The sequence below is a fragment of the Simochromis diagramma genome, unplaced genomic scaffold, assembly GCF_900408965.1.
Source record: "Simochromis diagramma unplaced genomic scaffold, fSimDia1.1 OVJJ01000131.1, whole genome shotgun sequence".
Lineage (NCBI taxonomy): Eukaryota > Metazoa > Chordata > Actinopteri > Cichliformes > Cichlidae > Simochromis > Simochromis diagramma.
Genome location: NW_024387200.1, coordinates 3,058,657 through 3,077,589, shown reverse-complemented (window position 1 = coordinate 3,077,589; position 18,933 = coordinate 3,058,657). Strand labels below are relative to the sequence as shown.

Sequence of the window (18,933 nt, the reverse complement as noted above, 5' to 3'; positions counted from 1 at the left end):
TTTTTTCAAATGATAGCGTAAAACCTAAACTTCAGATCTAGAAAAATTGGATAGAAAGTAATTGTCCTCTATGTTTAAAAGCACCACACAATAACAACATCTAAGAAATAAGAACTTTTATTCATAATATATTCATACTTGTACACAAGTAAAATAAAATGCATATCTATGGTTCCATTGCAATCTCCATGAACAAACTGATAGCATTGTTGTTGTTTTTTTGGTAAATGCTATCCATTATCCTTTCTGTCATGAAAATATAACTAAAATCAGGGGAGGCAAAACATTTTTTTTTTTTATAAACATAAAAAACCAAAACATTACCCAACAAATGCATGACTTTGAATAAATAATGGGGAGAGATTGTTTATCTTCATGAAACAGACCAAACATTCTTTGTGTGCTTTCTGTCTCTGATTTCCTGTACGAGTGTTCTTCTTCTTATGTTTTTTCGTCTTTTTTTTTTCGTCTTCCAGTGGTCTGTCTAAGCAGTAAAAGCTTTTGAGAGGGAAAGGGAGGAGTCTCCAAAGTGTAGCTTAGACACAGTACAGTTGAGTACATAGAGAACAAACAATTTTGGGCACCAATTCATTATTTACATTAGATCTGTAGTGTTCTGTAAAGGCATCCATTTTGTTAAATGTACTCTAACGTCTTCATTATTGTTTTTCCTCAGCAATGTTGGGTCAAAGTGACTCCTCTCTTTTTAGTCACTGCCAGCCTTAGATGCCACTGCATCTTCTGTATCATTGTCATGAGCATCAACATTCTTGAGTCCAGTGTTCTGAGGGAAAGCGGGAGTCCTAAGACATGGCTAGAGATATCCAGGTCATGGGAATGAAGAGAAAGTGCAGCACTTGCAAATTAGAACCCCGACCTTTGATGCAGTGGGTGTCTGATTTTGGCTTTTTGGAACACTTCTTTTTCTTTTTGTTTGATGCTGTGGATGATTCCAGGTTGTCTATAAGGTCAGGGTTTAAGTTTTCCAAAGACCTTTCCAGGGTGTTCGACAAGGTTCCTAGTGGTCCATCATTCTGCTTGTTTTGGGTCTCATTTTTTGTTCTTTCCGGATCCTTATATTTAGTTTTGGACATGTTCTCCTTTTCCTTAAGGGGGTTGTTAGTGATTTGGCGACTCTTTCCAGACAGGATAGAGGACTTGTCATTATCTCCAAGGCAACACCTGGGGATGGTGTCCCCCACAGGGCTTTCAGTGGAAAGGAATTTTCCAGACTGTGGCTTGGAGCTAAAGAGATTGGTCTGGATTTGAGGTGTTTCCACACATCCCTCCAAATCTTGGCTTTTCAGTCGTTTAAGGTCCTTTCCCGCCAGGAACTCGGGGACATTGCACTCCAACTCAGAGCTGGAACCTTTGAAACGTTTGAACCAGTCCCACAAGCTTCTGGCCCGACAATCACAAATCCACTGATTCCCATTTAAACGCAAATACTGGAGAGAAACCAGTGGGTCCATGGTCTCTCCTGTCAAGACGGTAAGATTGTTGAAGAACAAGAACAAGGATTTCAGCTTACCGAGGTCACTAAAAGCCCTGGGTTGGACATAAATAACCCGGTTTTGGTGTAGCAGCAGCCGGTCCAGATTGATTAACCCTCGAAACATGTTGTCTGTTACTATCTTGATCTTGTTATTGTGCAGGTGGAGATAGGTGAGGTTACCAAGATCCAGAAAAGTGTCATCATGCAGGGTTAGAATGTTATTGTCCTGCAGATAAAGGTACTGTAGAGAGAACATTCCTCGGAAAACCCCAACAGGGAGCTCTGACAGGCCACACCTGTGCAGGTGAAGGGTATGCAGCTTAGTTAAGCCCCGGAAGGCTGTTGGACTGATGGTGCGGAGGTTGCTGTTGTCTCCAATGTCCAGTTCCTCCAGTTTTTCTAAGCCATAAAAGGCTCCAGCCTCAATGTAGCTGATGTTGTTGGAGTACAGCCAGAGAACAGTAAGATTATGGCAAGAACTGAAACTGGTGGACCGTACCACCGTCAGCTTGTTGCTCTGGAGAAATATTCGTTGGCTCCGTGCTGGGATCTCAGTAGGGATGGAAAACAGTCCTTGTTGTTGGCAAGCCACAGTGGGCCTGGGTTCTCTGTAGCACACACACTTGGCAGGGCAGCTGTCAGTCTGAGGCACAAGGTTCAGCCACATCACCAGAAAAAGGAGTCGCCCCCCTAAGGAGACAGAAAATCATCAGTAGATTAGTAATTAACGTAGGCAGAAAGATTTACTAAAATAGGTAAAAACAAATGTCTCCAGGTCAGATTGTAACATACAAAAACCCTTGAATCAATAAGTACATTTCAATCACACAGCAAATGTAGAAACAAGCCTGATGCAGAGCAATGAAAATTGTGGCTGAAACAGTTGCGAAGTTTCTACTTGATATTGTTGTGTTTTGTGACAGGATGTTACTGTATAAGCAAAATAAGACTCCACCAGTTAATGTGACAGTGCACACCAGCAAATTACAAAACAGACAAATTCCAAAATATTTAATTGCATGAAGTACAATATTCAGCACATTACTACAGAATACCTAATCCTCTTCGTAACAGAGATTCAGCATGAAATTCAACAGTCATGTTATTTGGATCTGGGGACACATTGCTTCCCTGATGACTCTGATGACTTAAAGACCTAAGCAGCTGAAGAAGTCTCATTTAAAACTGAGTGGGTGTGTTTTGTGTGGAATTAGCTTGCTCTAATAGGGGGGGACACAACTAAAGATGTTTTGATCGTCTAGAAACTGACATTTAACGTGAAGATTGCAAAGAAGCTTTCATGCCAGGGATTGATGCCAAGGGCCATTGTGGAAATGGGCTACAGGAATGTACAAGACATATTATATGACACACCGCGAGGTTTGTAAAAATCCATGTTTAAAGTAATGCATATTCATGACGCCACTGTTAGCATGAACTTGTTAAACACGACAATGACTGAAGTGGGCTCAATCATGTAAACAATGACTTTTGACATTATTCTGTTGCAGGAACAGCTGAGGTAAAAATAAAGTATCTATTGGGGCTGATATATCTTTCACGTAGCGATAAAGGTGTCAAAGTGTCACAAGCATGTCTAGTATCATCATGTAATGGCAGGTACTCCTTTAAATCTCTGAATCCTCTTCAGCTCCTGTTCTTACTGAGGATTTCCAATCTCTGCTCTCATGCACATGTGAGGAATCCCAGGTTTGCAGGCATGACAGGTAGTGAGCCTCTGGAAAATGCATGAGCCTTAGTCAGCCCTCCCTCCAGCCTCACTCTCCCTCTTCTCATTCCCTTGCAATGTGTTGTGGTGCAGCTCATCTCTGGACCTTGTTAAACGGAGCTCTGGTGTGGCCTGACAGCAGCCCTCTGCTGCACTTTCCTTGCAATCTCCCTGCTCAACCGTCAGACTGCCACCGGAAAGCTGTCAAGGCTTTCCACTCTTTCTGCATCGCAGCACTTTTCCCTCAGCACTGCCTAACAATAGCAATATTTTATCGCACGGCACGCTTCGTGTATCTCCTATGCCGTCTTCATTTTTTTCCCTCTCTCTGCTGTCTATTCATTAACAGGCTATTTCCACCCACGCATTGCGTGTCAAAGCCTGGGCTCCTCAGCTCTCTGCATAATATGTCTTGTCTTTGTTAGCATCTGTTGAAAAATAGCATATGCCACACAATGTCATGAACTCCAAAACGCATCTTCACTGGATCAGACCAATTACACTATAACCAGAAATCTGACAGTCATAGCATCCTGGCAGTTTTGTATTATGTTACACTTTCATAATCACGTATTTGATGTCATAGTGTCAGACCTTTCACCTTTCACTCTACAGAGAGTCATACACAATAATCTGAAACGTTACATAAAAAAGTATGCTTTGGAGCTGTCCCGATGTTGTTGTTGAGTTCAAGTTGTGGAGTTGTTGACACAAAATACAACAAGGTTATGGTGAAAAATCCATTCCTTATCAGCTTCTGCCAGCTTTGGTTTCAACTCTTAATCTTCTACTATCTCTTTTGTCAAAACATGGCTCAGAGCACAGCTTTCCCGCTTTCATACCCTGCCAGTAGCCTCTTTTCTAAGAGCTATATTATTGCACAATAGCAACCTTCTAGTCTGTTTAAGCGCGGACAAACTTCTTTGTTTTCTCTTGAGAGACACCCGAGTCAAGTACATCATTTCACCTTCTCTCTCTCCAAGACCAGCACCTCTATTTACATTTTCATTATTGGGGTGATCCATGTATTCTACAAAAACTAGTCTTGCAGTGTCTGTTTCACTGGCTGCTATTCTGTAGGTGAAAGTATCACTTTATTCACCCATCTTTTTGAATGGCAGTCTTTAAAACCTGGACTGAAACGTACTAAGAAATGCAAAAAATACTTCATACTTTTTATTGTTTGAATTTCAAGATTGGGATAAAAGAAAAAATAAATCAATATTCTGAGAAAGAAAATCGTGAAAACAGTCAGTGTTGTAGATAAACAATATCAGCAGCCAACTCCCATCCAAAAATACTGGTATCAGTACCCTAGTAGTAGCTAGAGGATACAATACTGGAATGCAAAAACAGAGAGTTGTCAGCAAGAGAGGTATGAGTGGGTGCAGACTGCTTTGTTTACTTATTGTATGAGTGAGAAGTCACTTAGCCAGACTTCTCACTCATTTTCATGTGCCTCTGGCATGTTTGGAGTTGGTGCTCCTTTGTCTTAAAATACAACATACATTTAAATGCTCTGGACCTTCCAAGAAACACAGAGGGCATACTGGGACAGCAAATTCAGAGTGCTTCAGATTCATCACGGTGGCTTTGCTTTGAAGGGCTGGGGATTGGGCAGGGACAGCTAACATGACAGTCTTATCCCCTTGGCCCAGAGTGAAAGTGATGTCTCTGTCAAAGATGAATCACAGTAGTTCTCCAGAGGGACCTCCTGGCCTCCTTCTGAAATTATACATTATTGTGTTTTGAAAGGTAAGAGAAGAAGAGAAGAAGAACTGCATATGAGAGCAATGGTCCCTGACTGAAAGGTCATGTATGCTCCATGAATCCCTCTTTGTATGCATATTTCTCTTATATCAACGTGAAGAGAAACTGTGGATGATACTACTAGACCTCTTTCCTAAAAATTATAGTAGGGTTATGTTCACATAAAATAAACTGCTTCCATAATCAAATAACTGATGTCATTAGAGTGGGATTAGAGTCAGAGGTTTCACCATTTACTCTGCAAAATGTACGCTGCTGATTTAAGAGTTTATATTATTGAATGCAGATTTTTTTCACGGATACATTTTCCCAATTGAATTCTCACTTCCAAATACATTTACAATGTTTGACAAACACGTTCTTGCTTTCATACTGTATCTCTGTCTTAAGCCACATGGTAAAAATGATGAAGAAGCTTTAAAGATGTGGTTAATGTTGTGAAAGGGTGTATATATTAACCTGAACCATGATATTTTCCTAAATCTAACCAAGTAGTTTTGATGTCTGTGCCTAGTAAAACCCTGATCTGGGAGAAAGTTCAGCATTTTTACTGATGCCGCCACCATCCCATTTTCTTCTGAATTTGTCTGTCTTTAAAATGAGAACTGCTACCTTTCTGGCAGAAAGTCATACTGCTGCAGGGAGAAAATATGAAACCCTTAAAAGGTAACTGAAAATGCAGTTTTGTTGTATGGAAACATATTTTTTAGGATACCGGGTTGATATGACAGTTGCATGAAGTCCAATTTTAGCAAAGCCTATGCAACTAGAAATGACAATCTGAGCTATAGAGTAATATAGGGCAATAACTTGAGGCACTGCCTACTCACAAATCACAAACAGAAAACTGTTATGAAAAGTGAAAACATAGATATGAAACTATATTGTTCCTCTAAGAAAACATTCCAAATTCATTGTTTCTTTTTTAAAGACAAAACTACTTTTATGCTGTTTATGCGTTTATTTGTTTTCCCTCTGTCATTTAAAGTGTATCTTGACTTTTGGAACTCTACTGTATCAACTTTTTTATGTAAGTGTTATGACACCACGTCTTTCTGTGTTAATTTATCCTCAGGGGTTGACTATTTTTGCTCTGTGTTCCCTTCCTTCTGGTATTAATTACAAAACAATACAGCTCTGTCTACTAAATTTTTTTCTTAAATACATTTGGTTGAGATTTATCATAAATGTTTGTAATCAACATATCTTTGCCCTTTATTTTATTGCCTTCCTCTTGTTACTCTTTTTTTTCCAGGCAGCAAATCATTTATTTATGATTCGATAGACGCTACAACCATCTTAATCTTCTAACATGGCTAAAGCTGTGAAAGATTTTATTGTAACACAAATCATTATGATTTCCTGATAGCTGATACTGTTGTCATTGGCCCTTTCATATTCACATTCAATTTATTGCCATTTACCCCAGTGTATCATGGAATAAGTGGTTTCTGTTTTAATCTATTATTATTATTATCATCGTTATTAACTATTTTACATAAATAACGTAACTTGACATGATTTGATAGTTAAAACCAATGTACAGCACACTGGTATGAATGTGAAGAACCTGAAGAAACGTTTATATGAAGAAACTAATTACATTTCTCTCGGTAAAGCTTCTCTTTTTGTCTGTTTAAACTTTGGATACATTCTAAAACTTTCATTGCTGTAGAGATTTTTACAAAATAATGCTTTAGGAAAAGCAAGAATTACAGGGTAGCCTATAGTCCCTCGGTCATGACAGAACCGGAGGATATTCCATTTAAGTTTGCTTTGAACCTCTTTTCCTTCATAAGCCTGTGAAAAGTTTTATTAAGGAGAAGAAATGGTCTTCACTTTCAAGAGCTTCACGGAATTGCAGAGGAATTGGTTGGAAGGGCATATTCATATGGAAAAAAGTTATGATCTGAAGTCCACATTGACCTTTTTAATGCTACTATATTCACTCTGTCACTGAAAGTATAGTTTGAAAAGAGACACTTTTCATCTGTTACTCGATTTTCATTGGTGTTAGTCTTACTTGTAAGTCAAATTCTTCACTTATATATTCCAAAAGTTTTTTTTTCACATAACCTGCAGTAAATAGTATAACATTTACTTTTAAAGTTTTGTAAAAGGCAATTTAGTATTTATTATTGAAAAAGTTTTCTTTCTTTCTGTATCCGGATGTGGACCTGTTTCAATTTCAACCAACCTCCCAGAAGAATGTCCACAAAAAACTGAAAACAAATACACAAAGACAGATTTGTGCTTGTCCTTACAATATTGATGAACCAGATGCTATAATCTTAAATAAAGATGCACACATCAGATCAAACAGGTTATTTAGGGCACGATGGACCAGAGACTTCAGCTGGAGTCTCTCAGCTAACCATAGTGTTGCTGGGGCACCAGTGGCAGCTTTAGCAACCAGATGAGCACACAATTAGAAGACGAACATGGGGACAGATGAGGTCCTGTTTGACACACATCTGACACAGCACTTGCCCAAGCAGATGGCTCATGAATAACTGAAGGAACCGGAGGTCGGCAGGCAGAGGAAAAACCTGAGCCAGCCAATGGTGTGTGTATGTAAAAAGGTGGGCCTGCATAGATTTGCATGCATATGCATTTACATACATTCTTTTATTGCCTGGAGAAATTTAAAATAAATGGCAATGCATCATGCACTGAATACTTCTAACTAAACCTAACTGTGGTAGACAAATAGGTGGTCATGTCAAACCACTGAGAAATGGCAGCAGTAACAAAAGGCAGTGGGATGGCAAGATCCTGACAGTTAGAGACTGAGCTTGCAATCAGAGGGCCGTCGGATCGAATCCCTGCTTGACTGGCAAGCAAGTGGAAGGGAAAGTGGAGGTGAAGAGTTCTCCCTTTCAACAACTGCCATCAAATTACCATCGACCCTTCAATGATGCACTGACCTCACAGCTGCTCAAATTGTCACTCAACAGGATATCATTCGAGACTGTGTTAGGCTCAACATTTGCAAACTGTTAGCGCTGTATACCACTGTGGAAGTAACTTGATAAATAAAAATACTCAACTAAAAATGTGCACACGTACTATAACAATAAATATTTTCAAGCATTTCTTTTTTACCTCTATTTTTATTTAATGCTTTTTTGTACTTCAAATGCCAAGAACATTTTACATATAACAAAACTATAACATCAGCTTATGCAACAAAATGTAATACTATAAGAGGGCATGACTTAATGTTTCCTTGAGAGCCATAAAAACATTATTCAGTTCTTTTTAAGCAGTGCTGTGTTCAATTGCAGATAAATACTGAATAGTCAATGACATATCCAATTGGTGGCATGTCCCCTAGTATATGATGGATAATTCTTGCATCAGCGATTGTGCAACTCTACAGTGCTTCTGCAACTATCAGTCAGTTTATCTACTAAATGGTACTGCCTTTTCTTCCAAGTTGCATTAATGATAGCTAAGATAGAGTTAGATATGCTTGAATGCCACTAAAATGAAATATTTGTGAGGTGGTGGCAAAGTGCCATTGGATTAGGGGGCAGAAATGGCATATTCCTCACAACTCTATTGTATGTTGGCAGCAAACCAAGTGGCCTTCAGTGCTTCTACAACTCACTATGAAATGTTCCATCGAAGGCGTTAGGAGTCAAGTCTACCCGTGAGGTTTTGCAGAATGGCTCAAATTCAGCTTTATACCCACCCCCACATGTCACAGACATGGACAATTTTCTTGTGTGAAACCATGCAAAATGCATAATTCAAGTAATGTTAACTGAAAATAATGCTAGCAGTGTGCGTGTTTGTGTGTGTGTGGTGGGGTTGGCTTTGGGGGACTCAAGGAGTGCATCTGAACTCCTTGAGCCACAGAAGACCAAAAATTCAGAATGGCCTACTTTAGGGTTTGTGCCATGCAGACTGCCAGTAGTGCAGTTTTTTGCTTAACAGAGTGTATGAGGCTTTACCTTATCTGCACATAGCTGGAAAGAAAATAAATGAGGGTAGCAGCTACAGTACATGCCCCATGTGCCTAGATGTTGTTTTGCTCTGAGCTAGACTTTAGCGCAGGTGTTAACAACATTTACAATGCATTCTTTTTGGGGGGTTTAAACAGAGCAGACATGAAGTACCTGAGAGGATTAATGTGAAAATCTTTTCTGCAATGAAATTCAAAACAATGGTTAAACAACAGTTTAGAGCCAAACTAATAAAACAATGAGTGCAGTGTTTGTTTAATTGCATTTGTCAGTAATTTTTAATATTTTTTTTATCATTAATGGGTGTTAGGTTAGGCTACTCTTAAATGCATCTAATCATGGATGGATGGATGGATGTTTCCTAAGGTTTGCCACTATGATTTAGAAAGTACTTTGCATGGTCCAAACTGTGTTTGTTTTGATTTTTGTATTTAATTGTTTGCAATGTAACCAGTTCTATTCATTGAGTCATAGATGTTTCACATTAAATAAGTTATGTTGTTTCCAGAGTGTCTATTGTGGATGCACATCATGTTGAATGCAATAAAATATTTACCACTCCAAAAAAACAAGTCATGGTCCTGCATGTGTAAGTTGATGGAGACTGCTACAATCACATTTAATGTATTGCCGTGGCATGGAAACGACGTATCACTAGTAATATTGTTCTCAATTATTTGAAAAGGATAACAGCCCATGCAAACGAAAGCTTCAGATAATGACACCATCACATGTTAAGTGTTAAAAACAAAAAGTTTCTGCTCTGCTCTGAAAGTGTCAAAGCAGTGACAGCCCCCACAGGCGACCCTGTATATTGCTGCATCTAAAGATGATGAAACACAGTTTGGTCGAGCTGAGAACATGCGGTAATAAGTGGTTGCACAGCTTGATGTCATTGTAGCCTGTCTTTGCTGTGGGCAAATTTGAGCTTTCAAAGAATAGTATACTGTGTTTAGCAGGGCTGGAAGTAAAGTGGGTGCAAACATTAACCACTCAACATTTTTCTGATGGCTTCATTACTACAAAATTCCTATGTTCGGCAGATGCCCTCTTATACAAGCAATGATTGTGCTTGTTGAAGAGAAACAATCTCTAGATAAATTGTTGCATTTGTGTGAGTTACAATTGGGGGGGAAATGCACCAAACAAGCGCTTAATCTTTGCCCAGTCTAGACAAAACAAACGTCATTTTGTGAGTAATCCATGTAGTTGTTTGGGAGAATTGCTTTGAAGAAACGAGTAGCTGTAGGGAAAACCAGCAAGGAATTCAGAATTCCTACCACCTTGTTGTTTTTGTTCTTGAGACAGGCGCTCAACTTAACCTTGCAAAACCCTTGCATCAATGATCGAAAAATTGCAAGCATATACATTAGTCACTCTGAGGTAATTCATTGGTGGGTGTACAGCAGAGACTGGTATTTTCAGTTGGCAGATTTCTCATTCATGTGAAAATGCAATGAATGACACAGGTATTTCAATGCCTAGGGGTGATAGGTAAAGAAAATGAGGCTGAAAATACTTCTGAAGACAAACCATTATTGACACCCCTTTTTACTGCCATAATGTGTTATCTAACCTTCTTCAGTCTTCTCCACTTTTGCAATATTGCCCTCTGCTAAACTGGCCTGCTGACTATGCAGGCTGGTTGCAAATGTGTCCTCTTCAATCACCTTGCACTGAAACTAGGAAAGAAGAAAGGCCCGTGTAGGAGCCATTTTTGGGTTGATACCTTATGTATGCTGCTAGAGGTCACCTTTTGGGTTTTTTGGTATGGTGTGTTTATGTGTAGGTATTTAAGGTAGACACATGTAATTAACACCAGGTGTTTTTGTTTGGGAGGAAGCAAACCGTTTGTAACCGCTGCGCTGTTGTGTTAAAATGATGTTGAAATAAAGATTCTAAAGGTCAAGATAAGTACAGCTGGAGTTATTGGGCTGTACCAGTGATATCGCGTCACCCCCGCCAACGAACACCTCAGTGGCTTCAAGCGTAGGCTTATCCTCTACAGCCTGCTTGAACTACAGACCATCTCACACTGGTCGCAACACCTGTCAAGATGTTGATATTTCACAATCCATTAGTCATCACTACATTGCAACATCATTACATGACTAATCAGTACGAATTCCTCAGACATCTAAATACCAATCAAAGAACTTTGTGATAGTTCCCCATCACACTATTTGTCTCCAGGACTAGATCTCCCTATTAAGACATACACAAATGCGCAGAAGATTTGAGCAAACAATTGCTAGTAACCACATGTAAAATGTGTTTTTAGCAGATTAAAAAAGTTAATCACAACAGTAATATGTCAGGCACTCAAGCTGAAATGGTACACTGTCCTGCCCCCTTTACTTGTGTACTAGTATTTTGAGTTCTGGGTTCTGGTTTCTTATTTGGTAATTTCAGATTGTTTTCATTATTGCTGATGTCCGAATAATGTTAGTTTAAGTTTTGATTTCCCATGATGCCAATTTCATGGATATTACAGTACTTTGAGTTTTTTCTTGTTACTTTAAAAATCTGTTTACTGCCTCTGTGTTCTTTTGTATCATGTTTAATGTGTGCTCTTTGAGCTCTATCTTTATTACTTCATTTTCTATTTGGTTTCATTGTGGGTGGCAAATGGGGTGGCTGTAGCTCAGGTGGCAGAGCGGATCAGCCACTAACCAGAAGGTCGGTGGTTCGAGCTGCTCCAGTGGCTGCTCCAGTCTGCATGCCAAATATCCTTGGGCAAGATACTAAGCCCATGTTGCTCTCCGATGCATCCATCAGAGTGTGAATGTGTATGAATGTTAGATACTTAGCACTTAAGCTTAGAAGTGCTTGTGCTATTCTTTGTCTTTTTTGGTTACTGTTAATTTCATGTTTTGTTAAGTCTTTTTGGTACTTTTGTCAGCTACTAAAAAATGCTTTGCTTTTTGTTACATGTGCCCTACACTCCACTAGTGGTGATATAATTAAACTGAAAACTATCGATATCTAATGAAAACATTTGTCTATAAACAGCTCATTTACTTCACTTCATTCATTTTGAGGCAGGGGTATCTTCTAGTCTCATTTGTTAGAGATGCTTTACTGAAGCCTCAGAAATGGTACTGGAGGCAGAGTTCTAGATTTTGAAGTAATATAAATCATTTTTGTGTAACAATGTGAAGAATTTCTTGTTGTTATGCTCCCAGAGAATATGATTACTGAGTTTTGATTTTGTTTTCCCCCTTCGAGCCTTTTTTTTCCTCGGCAAATTCAAATAGTTTGTCTGCAAGTTAGCTGTTTTTGTTAAGTTTCACTTCTCTCATCAGCAATGTTTTTAGTCACAGTAGGCGGCTCTGGGAACATGGTAGAGCATTTAGCAGCTTAAGAGACAGATTTTTCCCTTAGGCGCTGGTGAAGAGCAAAAGGCAGATAAAAGGAGAATAATAACTGGAGCAGTCAATAGATAGCCAGGCAAATAATTTGCGAATAAGTTGAAGTCACACAAATGACTGCTAATGTTGTTGTTGAATATGTACAAATGTATTTTTAACAGCATGTTTACAATATCATCATTAGGTTTTCAATACATTAGTCCTTGTCATAAATTGTTTCCACTATGTTATAAAAATGAATGAATGCTTTTGTGTTTTAATATTTATTTTTTTTATCAGTCATTATTCAAACACAGGGCAAACACAGAAGGACAAATACCTGCTCTCCGATCCATGCCTACAGCCAATTTAGAGTCACCAAATAAGCTGACAGCAGGTCCCTAGAACTGTGAGAGGAAAGCCACACGCAGGTACAGAACATGAAAAACCTACACAGGGCCCCAGCTGACCAGCATGTTTGAACCACAGCACAACAGTACGATTCAAAACAGTGTAAGTCAGGTGGTGTTGTTTTTCTCAGTAAAATCACAGACTGCTCAACAGACAAAATGATAGAGCTCGCTGTGATATCTGTCATACAGCACAGCAGTTATCAAGCTGTCATCTGGCAACAAATTGTTTAGCTATATGACACACAGGAAAGTATACCTTTGAAAGAGATGAAAAGGCAATCGTGCGGGATGTAAGATCCATGCCTTCTTAAAAAAGGTATGACATTTTAATAACATTTTAATGACATTTAATTGCCCTCTAGGAAAAGGAAATCAATGAGATCCCAAGAGGAAGAAGATGAATATGGGAGTTCCAGAAAATAAGATGAGGGGGGAAGCTAATGTCCAGTTTGCTGCATGATATAAAACATTGGGTTTGTGTAATTGTATGTAAGCATGTAATATTTATACTATTGACTCATACCGTAATGTCAGCAGGTTAACTGATTCCAATCATTTACAGCAGATCCAATCACTGCATGTGTTCTTTTAGGGTAGGAATTATGTATCCATTATCTCACGCACTTATTCTTTAGTTTGTTTTATTCCCTCTGTATGACTCATCAGACACACAGTAAAGGAACTACAGAGATGTCTGATGAGTCATAAGAAATCACAGGAAAATGAAAATGATGAAATACAAAAATTTTGTGGAAGACTGCAAGCATTAACTAATTCTGTCCAGCTTCCTTGTAGATCCATCTATTTTGGATGTGTAGGCAGCCCTGGAGGCATGTTGACCTGAAAAAGACAAACCTCTCCCTTCCTTTCATCTTCTGAGTCAGTTCCTGCAAGCAAATGTATTACGGCCAATATCATGAGGCCTACTTCTGCTGTTCTGCCCTGAAACAACAGCAGTGTTCTTAGCAATGTTTTGCACCTATCACATTGGATTTTTACCGGCCATTCTTTCAAAAATAGTGTTGTCAGAGGAATGCGCTGGAATCTAGTTGCGTAATGAAAACTATTGAAAACCCGGTAAATAATTGTGGAGGCAGCAATACTGTCTGTGAGCAGATGTAGGTGGATTTTGACATTTGTGAGGTATAGGATCTCATATCTTCCCCTGCCTCCGCATACATCTGATTCATTCTTCATCCTAGACCTTCCACTTAAACCCAAAGCATGTGAAAACTGGAGGTTTGAAGCAGAATTTGGCCAGCATCCGTATGTGCTGAGGCAAAGCAGACGGTAGAAAACTCACTGTGCTTAAAAGAAAAATGACAACCACTGGCAATTTACTTGAAAATGGAATACAAATGGAGTGGAGTTGCAGGCCTTTATGAAAATAAGAGGTGAATAATAAAACCACATTTGTTTGCATATGAACAGAATGACTTAAAAGGGGCATTCTCTAATAAATTCTTAGTGTTTCATTTCAAAGTGAATATTTTGCTTATGAGAATGCAAAATAGACAGAAAGGATAAGTAAGCCTTTCAAACTTTCTGATGTAAATGTCATAACACAAAACGCCGAGTTAGCCATCTTATTGTTCTGAAACAGAGCAGATATTTGTTGATTCTAGGATCTCAACTTCTGCAAAGGCCTTCATCTAGAATCTTCTTTAGTTTCAATGAGTAGGAAAGAATGGGATACTGGGCCTTTCCTACAGATATTTTTTAGGGACATGTTTTCCTAACCTCGACCCCTAAAAACAAAAAGAAATGGCTGAAGCCTGGTTCGTTTAATAAGCGCACTTCACAGAGCGTCTTAAAGCGAGCACTCGCTCCTTTGGAATAATGAAAGGGGAAAGAGATGTGCATTATTTACCACCCGCCTCAGTACCGCCGCACCCTGCGTAGACAAAGTGGCCTAGTGCAGGAAAATGGATTTTCCTGCAGGGGAGCTCAGATAAGAAGTATACGGGGAAGGAAGAACAGAAAACAAAAAAAAAGGGGTGAAAACAGAGAGACATTAGCCAAACCCAGAATCAGTTAAATTTCTTCACATCAACCTGTCTACTATCTCCACCTCATCCTCCCTGTTGGCCTGATAAGGGCAGTTCTTTACATCAGAGGCCTCCACGGATCAGTAACCTTTTTTACTGAAAAGGTCGAGCATTGGCCCAAAGCTCAGTTCATGCTGGGAAGTCATCATCCCTGCTCTTTATCTCCCAGGTGAGGGATGATCCAAGGCTGAGTGCCATGTCAGAATGCCCCCAATACGCCCTCTAACCTCTTCAATTCCTGGGCTGCTCCCAGAGATAGAGAGAGGAAGTGTAAACTTGGTTATATGCGCACAAGTTTGCATCACATCACACTATCCAATAAGACCAGACTGGCAGACCACTAGTGGCTCAGTGATGCTGCAGTGTCCGAGCAATGGGTTGGTCAGCCTACACCCCTCCCTTCTGAACAAAACAGTCACGAGTTGAGAAGAGGGGATAAACACACCAGCATATGGCGGCCACCTGAAACCTTAGCTTGCCTCCCAGAATCCAAAAACCTAAAGCAATTTGCACACATCACTTAACCGGATTCCAACACAGGTGTGTATGTGTGTGTGTATCTGTTTATATGAAATTGCATCCAAGTATTTGTGTGTATTGTTGTTGCTGTCACAGTTCCAAAATAACTGTAACACTGTAAATGATGCGCTGGCGCAATTTGCGTGTCACTGTAGTGTGGGATGACCCAACTGACAAGACTTCCTGCTTTGCTGCCTGGGTAATGAGTCATTCCAGCCCTGGAGAAAAACAATCTGGTATTTTTAAACTGCATCCTTCAGCTGTTCCTTTCTCCCTCGAGCTCCATCTTGTAAGCTCTCAGTGGCTTGTAATACGAATGCCATTTGTAGTTCTTGTGCTAATGGGCCTGATGTGTCTGAATAATAGAAATGCATTGCAGACCTTTTAATGGTACTCTTGGTTCATCCATGCCCCAACAATTTTGATTTAATGCTCTACGCAATGCAGCAAAATGTGAGATTACCATTTAATCAGTAGTCCAGTGCTATTAGCGTTTTTTCAGGTTATAACACTCCAGCGTTTTGAATGTTAAAAGCGAGGCAAACACTATGTGTTACATAAATTTTAGAAAGTATGCTAGTCTCAGTTTTAGAATCACACAGCACTGAAATATAAGAATATGAGTTTGAGGGAGCTGTTGGATAAAATAAAAATGAGATGGCCAATACGTCCCAAAATTAAACAGTGCACAAATATTTAGATTAGAATTAACTGATCTACCCCTGCAAGAATACTACGAATGTTGAGTGTCTTTGAACGTAGCTGGTAAATTATTTTAGAAGTTGATTTTAGGGAGAAAAATGTTCATATTGTGTTATATTATGTGCCTGTTTTGTTGTGTTGAGATTTATCTGACTAATTGCATCACATTGTAAGTTCAGTAGGTTCAATTTGTATATATACAAAACTCAAAAGCCACCTCAATCCCAGGTCTGTGTTTGTCTTATATAATCTCACACCATATATCTTAACAGCTGACACCTGCAAATTTACTTTAGTTTTTTGAGTCACTTCACCAAAGATGACAAACAATTATTAGTAAGTTGCTGCAAAACTCACTAAATACAACATGTTATCTTTACGGGAATTTGATGTGTGTGAAAATGAATTTCTTATGATCCTTGAGTTTTAAGGGGCTTGGAAATAAAAGCAACTGGACTAGTTTCTTCAAGATGTTTCACCTTCCCATCTGAGAAGCTTCTTCAGTTCTAAGTCTAAATGGTGGAGAGGCCCAGGTATTTAAGCCCTAGTGGGAGTTGTTGCTTAAGAGGGTCGTTGACCCACTATTGATCATGTGGCTTACCACATGAGCCAAGGTGTGGAAAAGAGTGTGGGTCATTATTAGCAGGGGTTTGGGGTGAAACCATTGTGAAACCTTGCCTCACCCTATCATGCGACTTGTTGAGATCAAGATGTGATAATGATGTACAAAAATGCACAGATACTTTAGCACAGTGTTTGTTATATCTTTTTATGTGTGTTGAAAGGCAGGAATATGCACTGCAGATGACTATAATTTACATACTGCATTCTTGCTTGTCATAGTCAAGGGTCACGGAAAATGTTACAAAGTGCTGCCAGTGGTTCTTGGGCCACACTTTGAGAACTGTGGCTCTAAGTTGTTCTTTTGGCATTTCCACATCCCAGAATCTACTCCTAAGAAGCCATCAAGTCTCTTAAGTTAATCCTCGTTTCTATTTAACATTCTTTGATTGTTTGTGTTTACATACACGGCTTCTGTTCATGTTATGCAATTGTATTAGCTGGTAGTTTAGCATGCTGTTCACATATGCATGCTGCTGAACATGTGGCCCTGTTAGAAAAACAAGAAGGAAAAAGAGAAAGACAGACGGCGTTGGACAAAATACCGCTTGATCCCCCCTCATCTGAAAACCTCTAAAGTCGACTCTCCTACTGACTGCATTCTGCTTAGAGGAGCGCGGTGCCACATTACCTGAGCGGCCATCGCCTGACAGCAGGGATTTCAATCATTGTGCTTGGCTCATATCTGTATTTCCTCCTTCACCACCTCCCCCACATTCCCAATGCAGCCACCTGCCACTGTCATGCTAATTTACTAGTGCACACTGATGTGAGCACTCATGTTTTAGGGCTTTCTCACAGACACCATCATTGGCTGGCAATTAAAGTTTTGTGTAATTTAAAAAAGGAAATATGAATAGAAACAAGAACAACTTTGCACTCTCCTGAGGAAAATTTGACATGACAATGGAAGATGGTTATGCACATTTTCCAAAGAACATAACAGCTTTGAAACATGTATGACAGAGAACAAAGAAAAGTACTGTAACTACATTCATCTTCACAGGTAGGCAGCGTATTTCTCCAGGGCATCTATAAATAGCAGCTGTGCAGCAACTGCAGTGGTTAACAATAGATTATGTTTGCGCTTTCACTTCTGCTGCAACTAAGGTAAATGACCTCCAGTGAAGCAGAGTAAACAGGAAAATAGATGCTCTGTGTTTTTTCTAAGAAAGAAATTATGAGATTGCCATTAGTCTGGCAAAATGCAAGAGCGCTGCAATGAATTGAACATATAAACACAAATCAACAAATCTTAATGTGTCAATGTTGGTTCTACGATTTTACACAAACTCAACTTAACCAAAATGCTAATCTTCATACACATTTACAACTTTCACAAAGCTGTTGGGGCTTTTAAAAACAAAGCACCATGGACTTTCAGAGCTCACTGGGAGCTTATGCAGTTTCCACATATCCATGTGAATAATAATAATAATAATAATAATAATAATGATGATATATAATAATAACAACTTTATTTATAAAGCGCTTTCAAACAAAGTGCTGTACAACTATTTAAAACTAAAAAGATAAAAAGAAAAAATAATAAAAGCGATACATAGCAATACAGGTAAAAGACACAATACAAGTTAAAAACAGTAAAAAATTTAAAAACTAAAAGCCATAGAATTAAGACTTGTAAGATAAGGTGAACAAATGTGTCTTCAGCTTAGTTTTAAAAACCTCCACAGAGCATGCCTGCCTAACATCTTGAGGGAGGTTGTTCCACAGAAACGGGGCACGAAAAGAAAAAGCACGCTCTCCAATTGTCTTTTTTCTGGCTCTAGGAACCTTTAGAAGGCCAGAGTCCTGAGATCGGAGAGCACGGGATGGAACGTAAAGATGTAAAAGGTCGGAGAGGTATGAAGGTGCCAATCCGTTTAAAGCCTTGTAGGTGAGCAGCAGGACCTTAAAATCTGCTCGAACCTGACAAGGTAGCCAATGCAGAGATCACAGAACAGGGCTAATGTGCTCAAATTTCCCAGTTCTTGTTAAAATGCGAGCAGCTGCATTTTGCACCATCTGTAGACCTCTAAAACTTTTCTTTGGTAGCCCAGAAAGAAGAGCATTACAATGTGAACATGACATGCTATGTGTGATTAATGCTATTACTGTCTATGCCAAGATAAGAGCTCAATTAGCTGTGTGGGCAAGGACCTTGACTCTATCTCCAATGACTAATCCCATGGTTTTAGTTATGATTAGCGAAAGCAGAGTTTTAATCTTTGCTTCACAGTGCCTGGCACTAGCCCAGACACAACTGATTTTTTTTTTTGTCGTAAAAACGCACTCTGCCATGAGTGACACGGTTC

At 39.2% G+C, this 18,933-nt stretch overlaps 1 protein-coding gene across 1 annotated transcript in view; it reads right to left on the bottom strand.

The window, feature by feature from the left end:
- Nucleotides 1-436: 436 nt before the first annotated feature.
- Nucleotides 437-18,933, bottom strand: part of rtn4r (reticulon 4 receptor) — a 45,319-nt gene continuing 26,822 nt past the window's right edge. Inside the window, exon 2 of the mRNA XM_040050732.1 lies at nt 437-2,185. Coding sequence (XP_039906666.1) covers nt 804-2,185 — 1,382 coding nt within the window. The 3' untranslated portion in view covers nt 437-803. The remainder of the gene's footprint in view (nt 2,186-18,933) is intronic.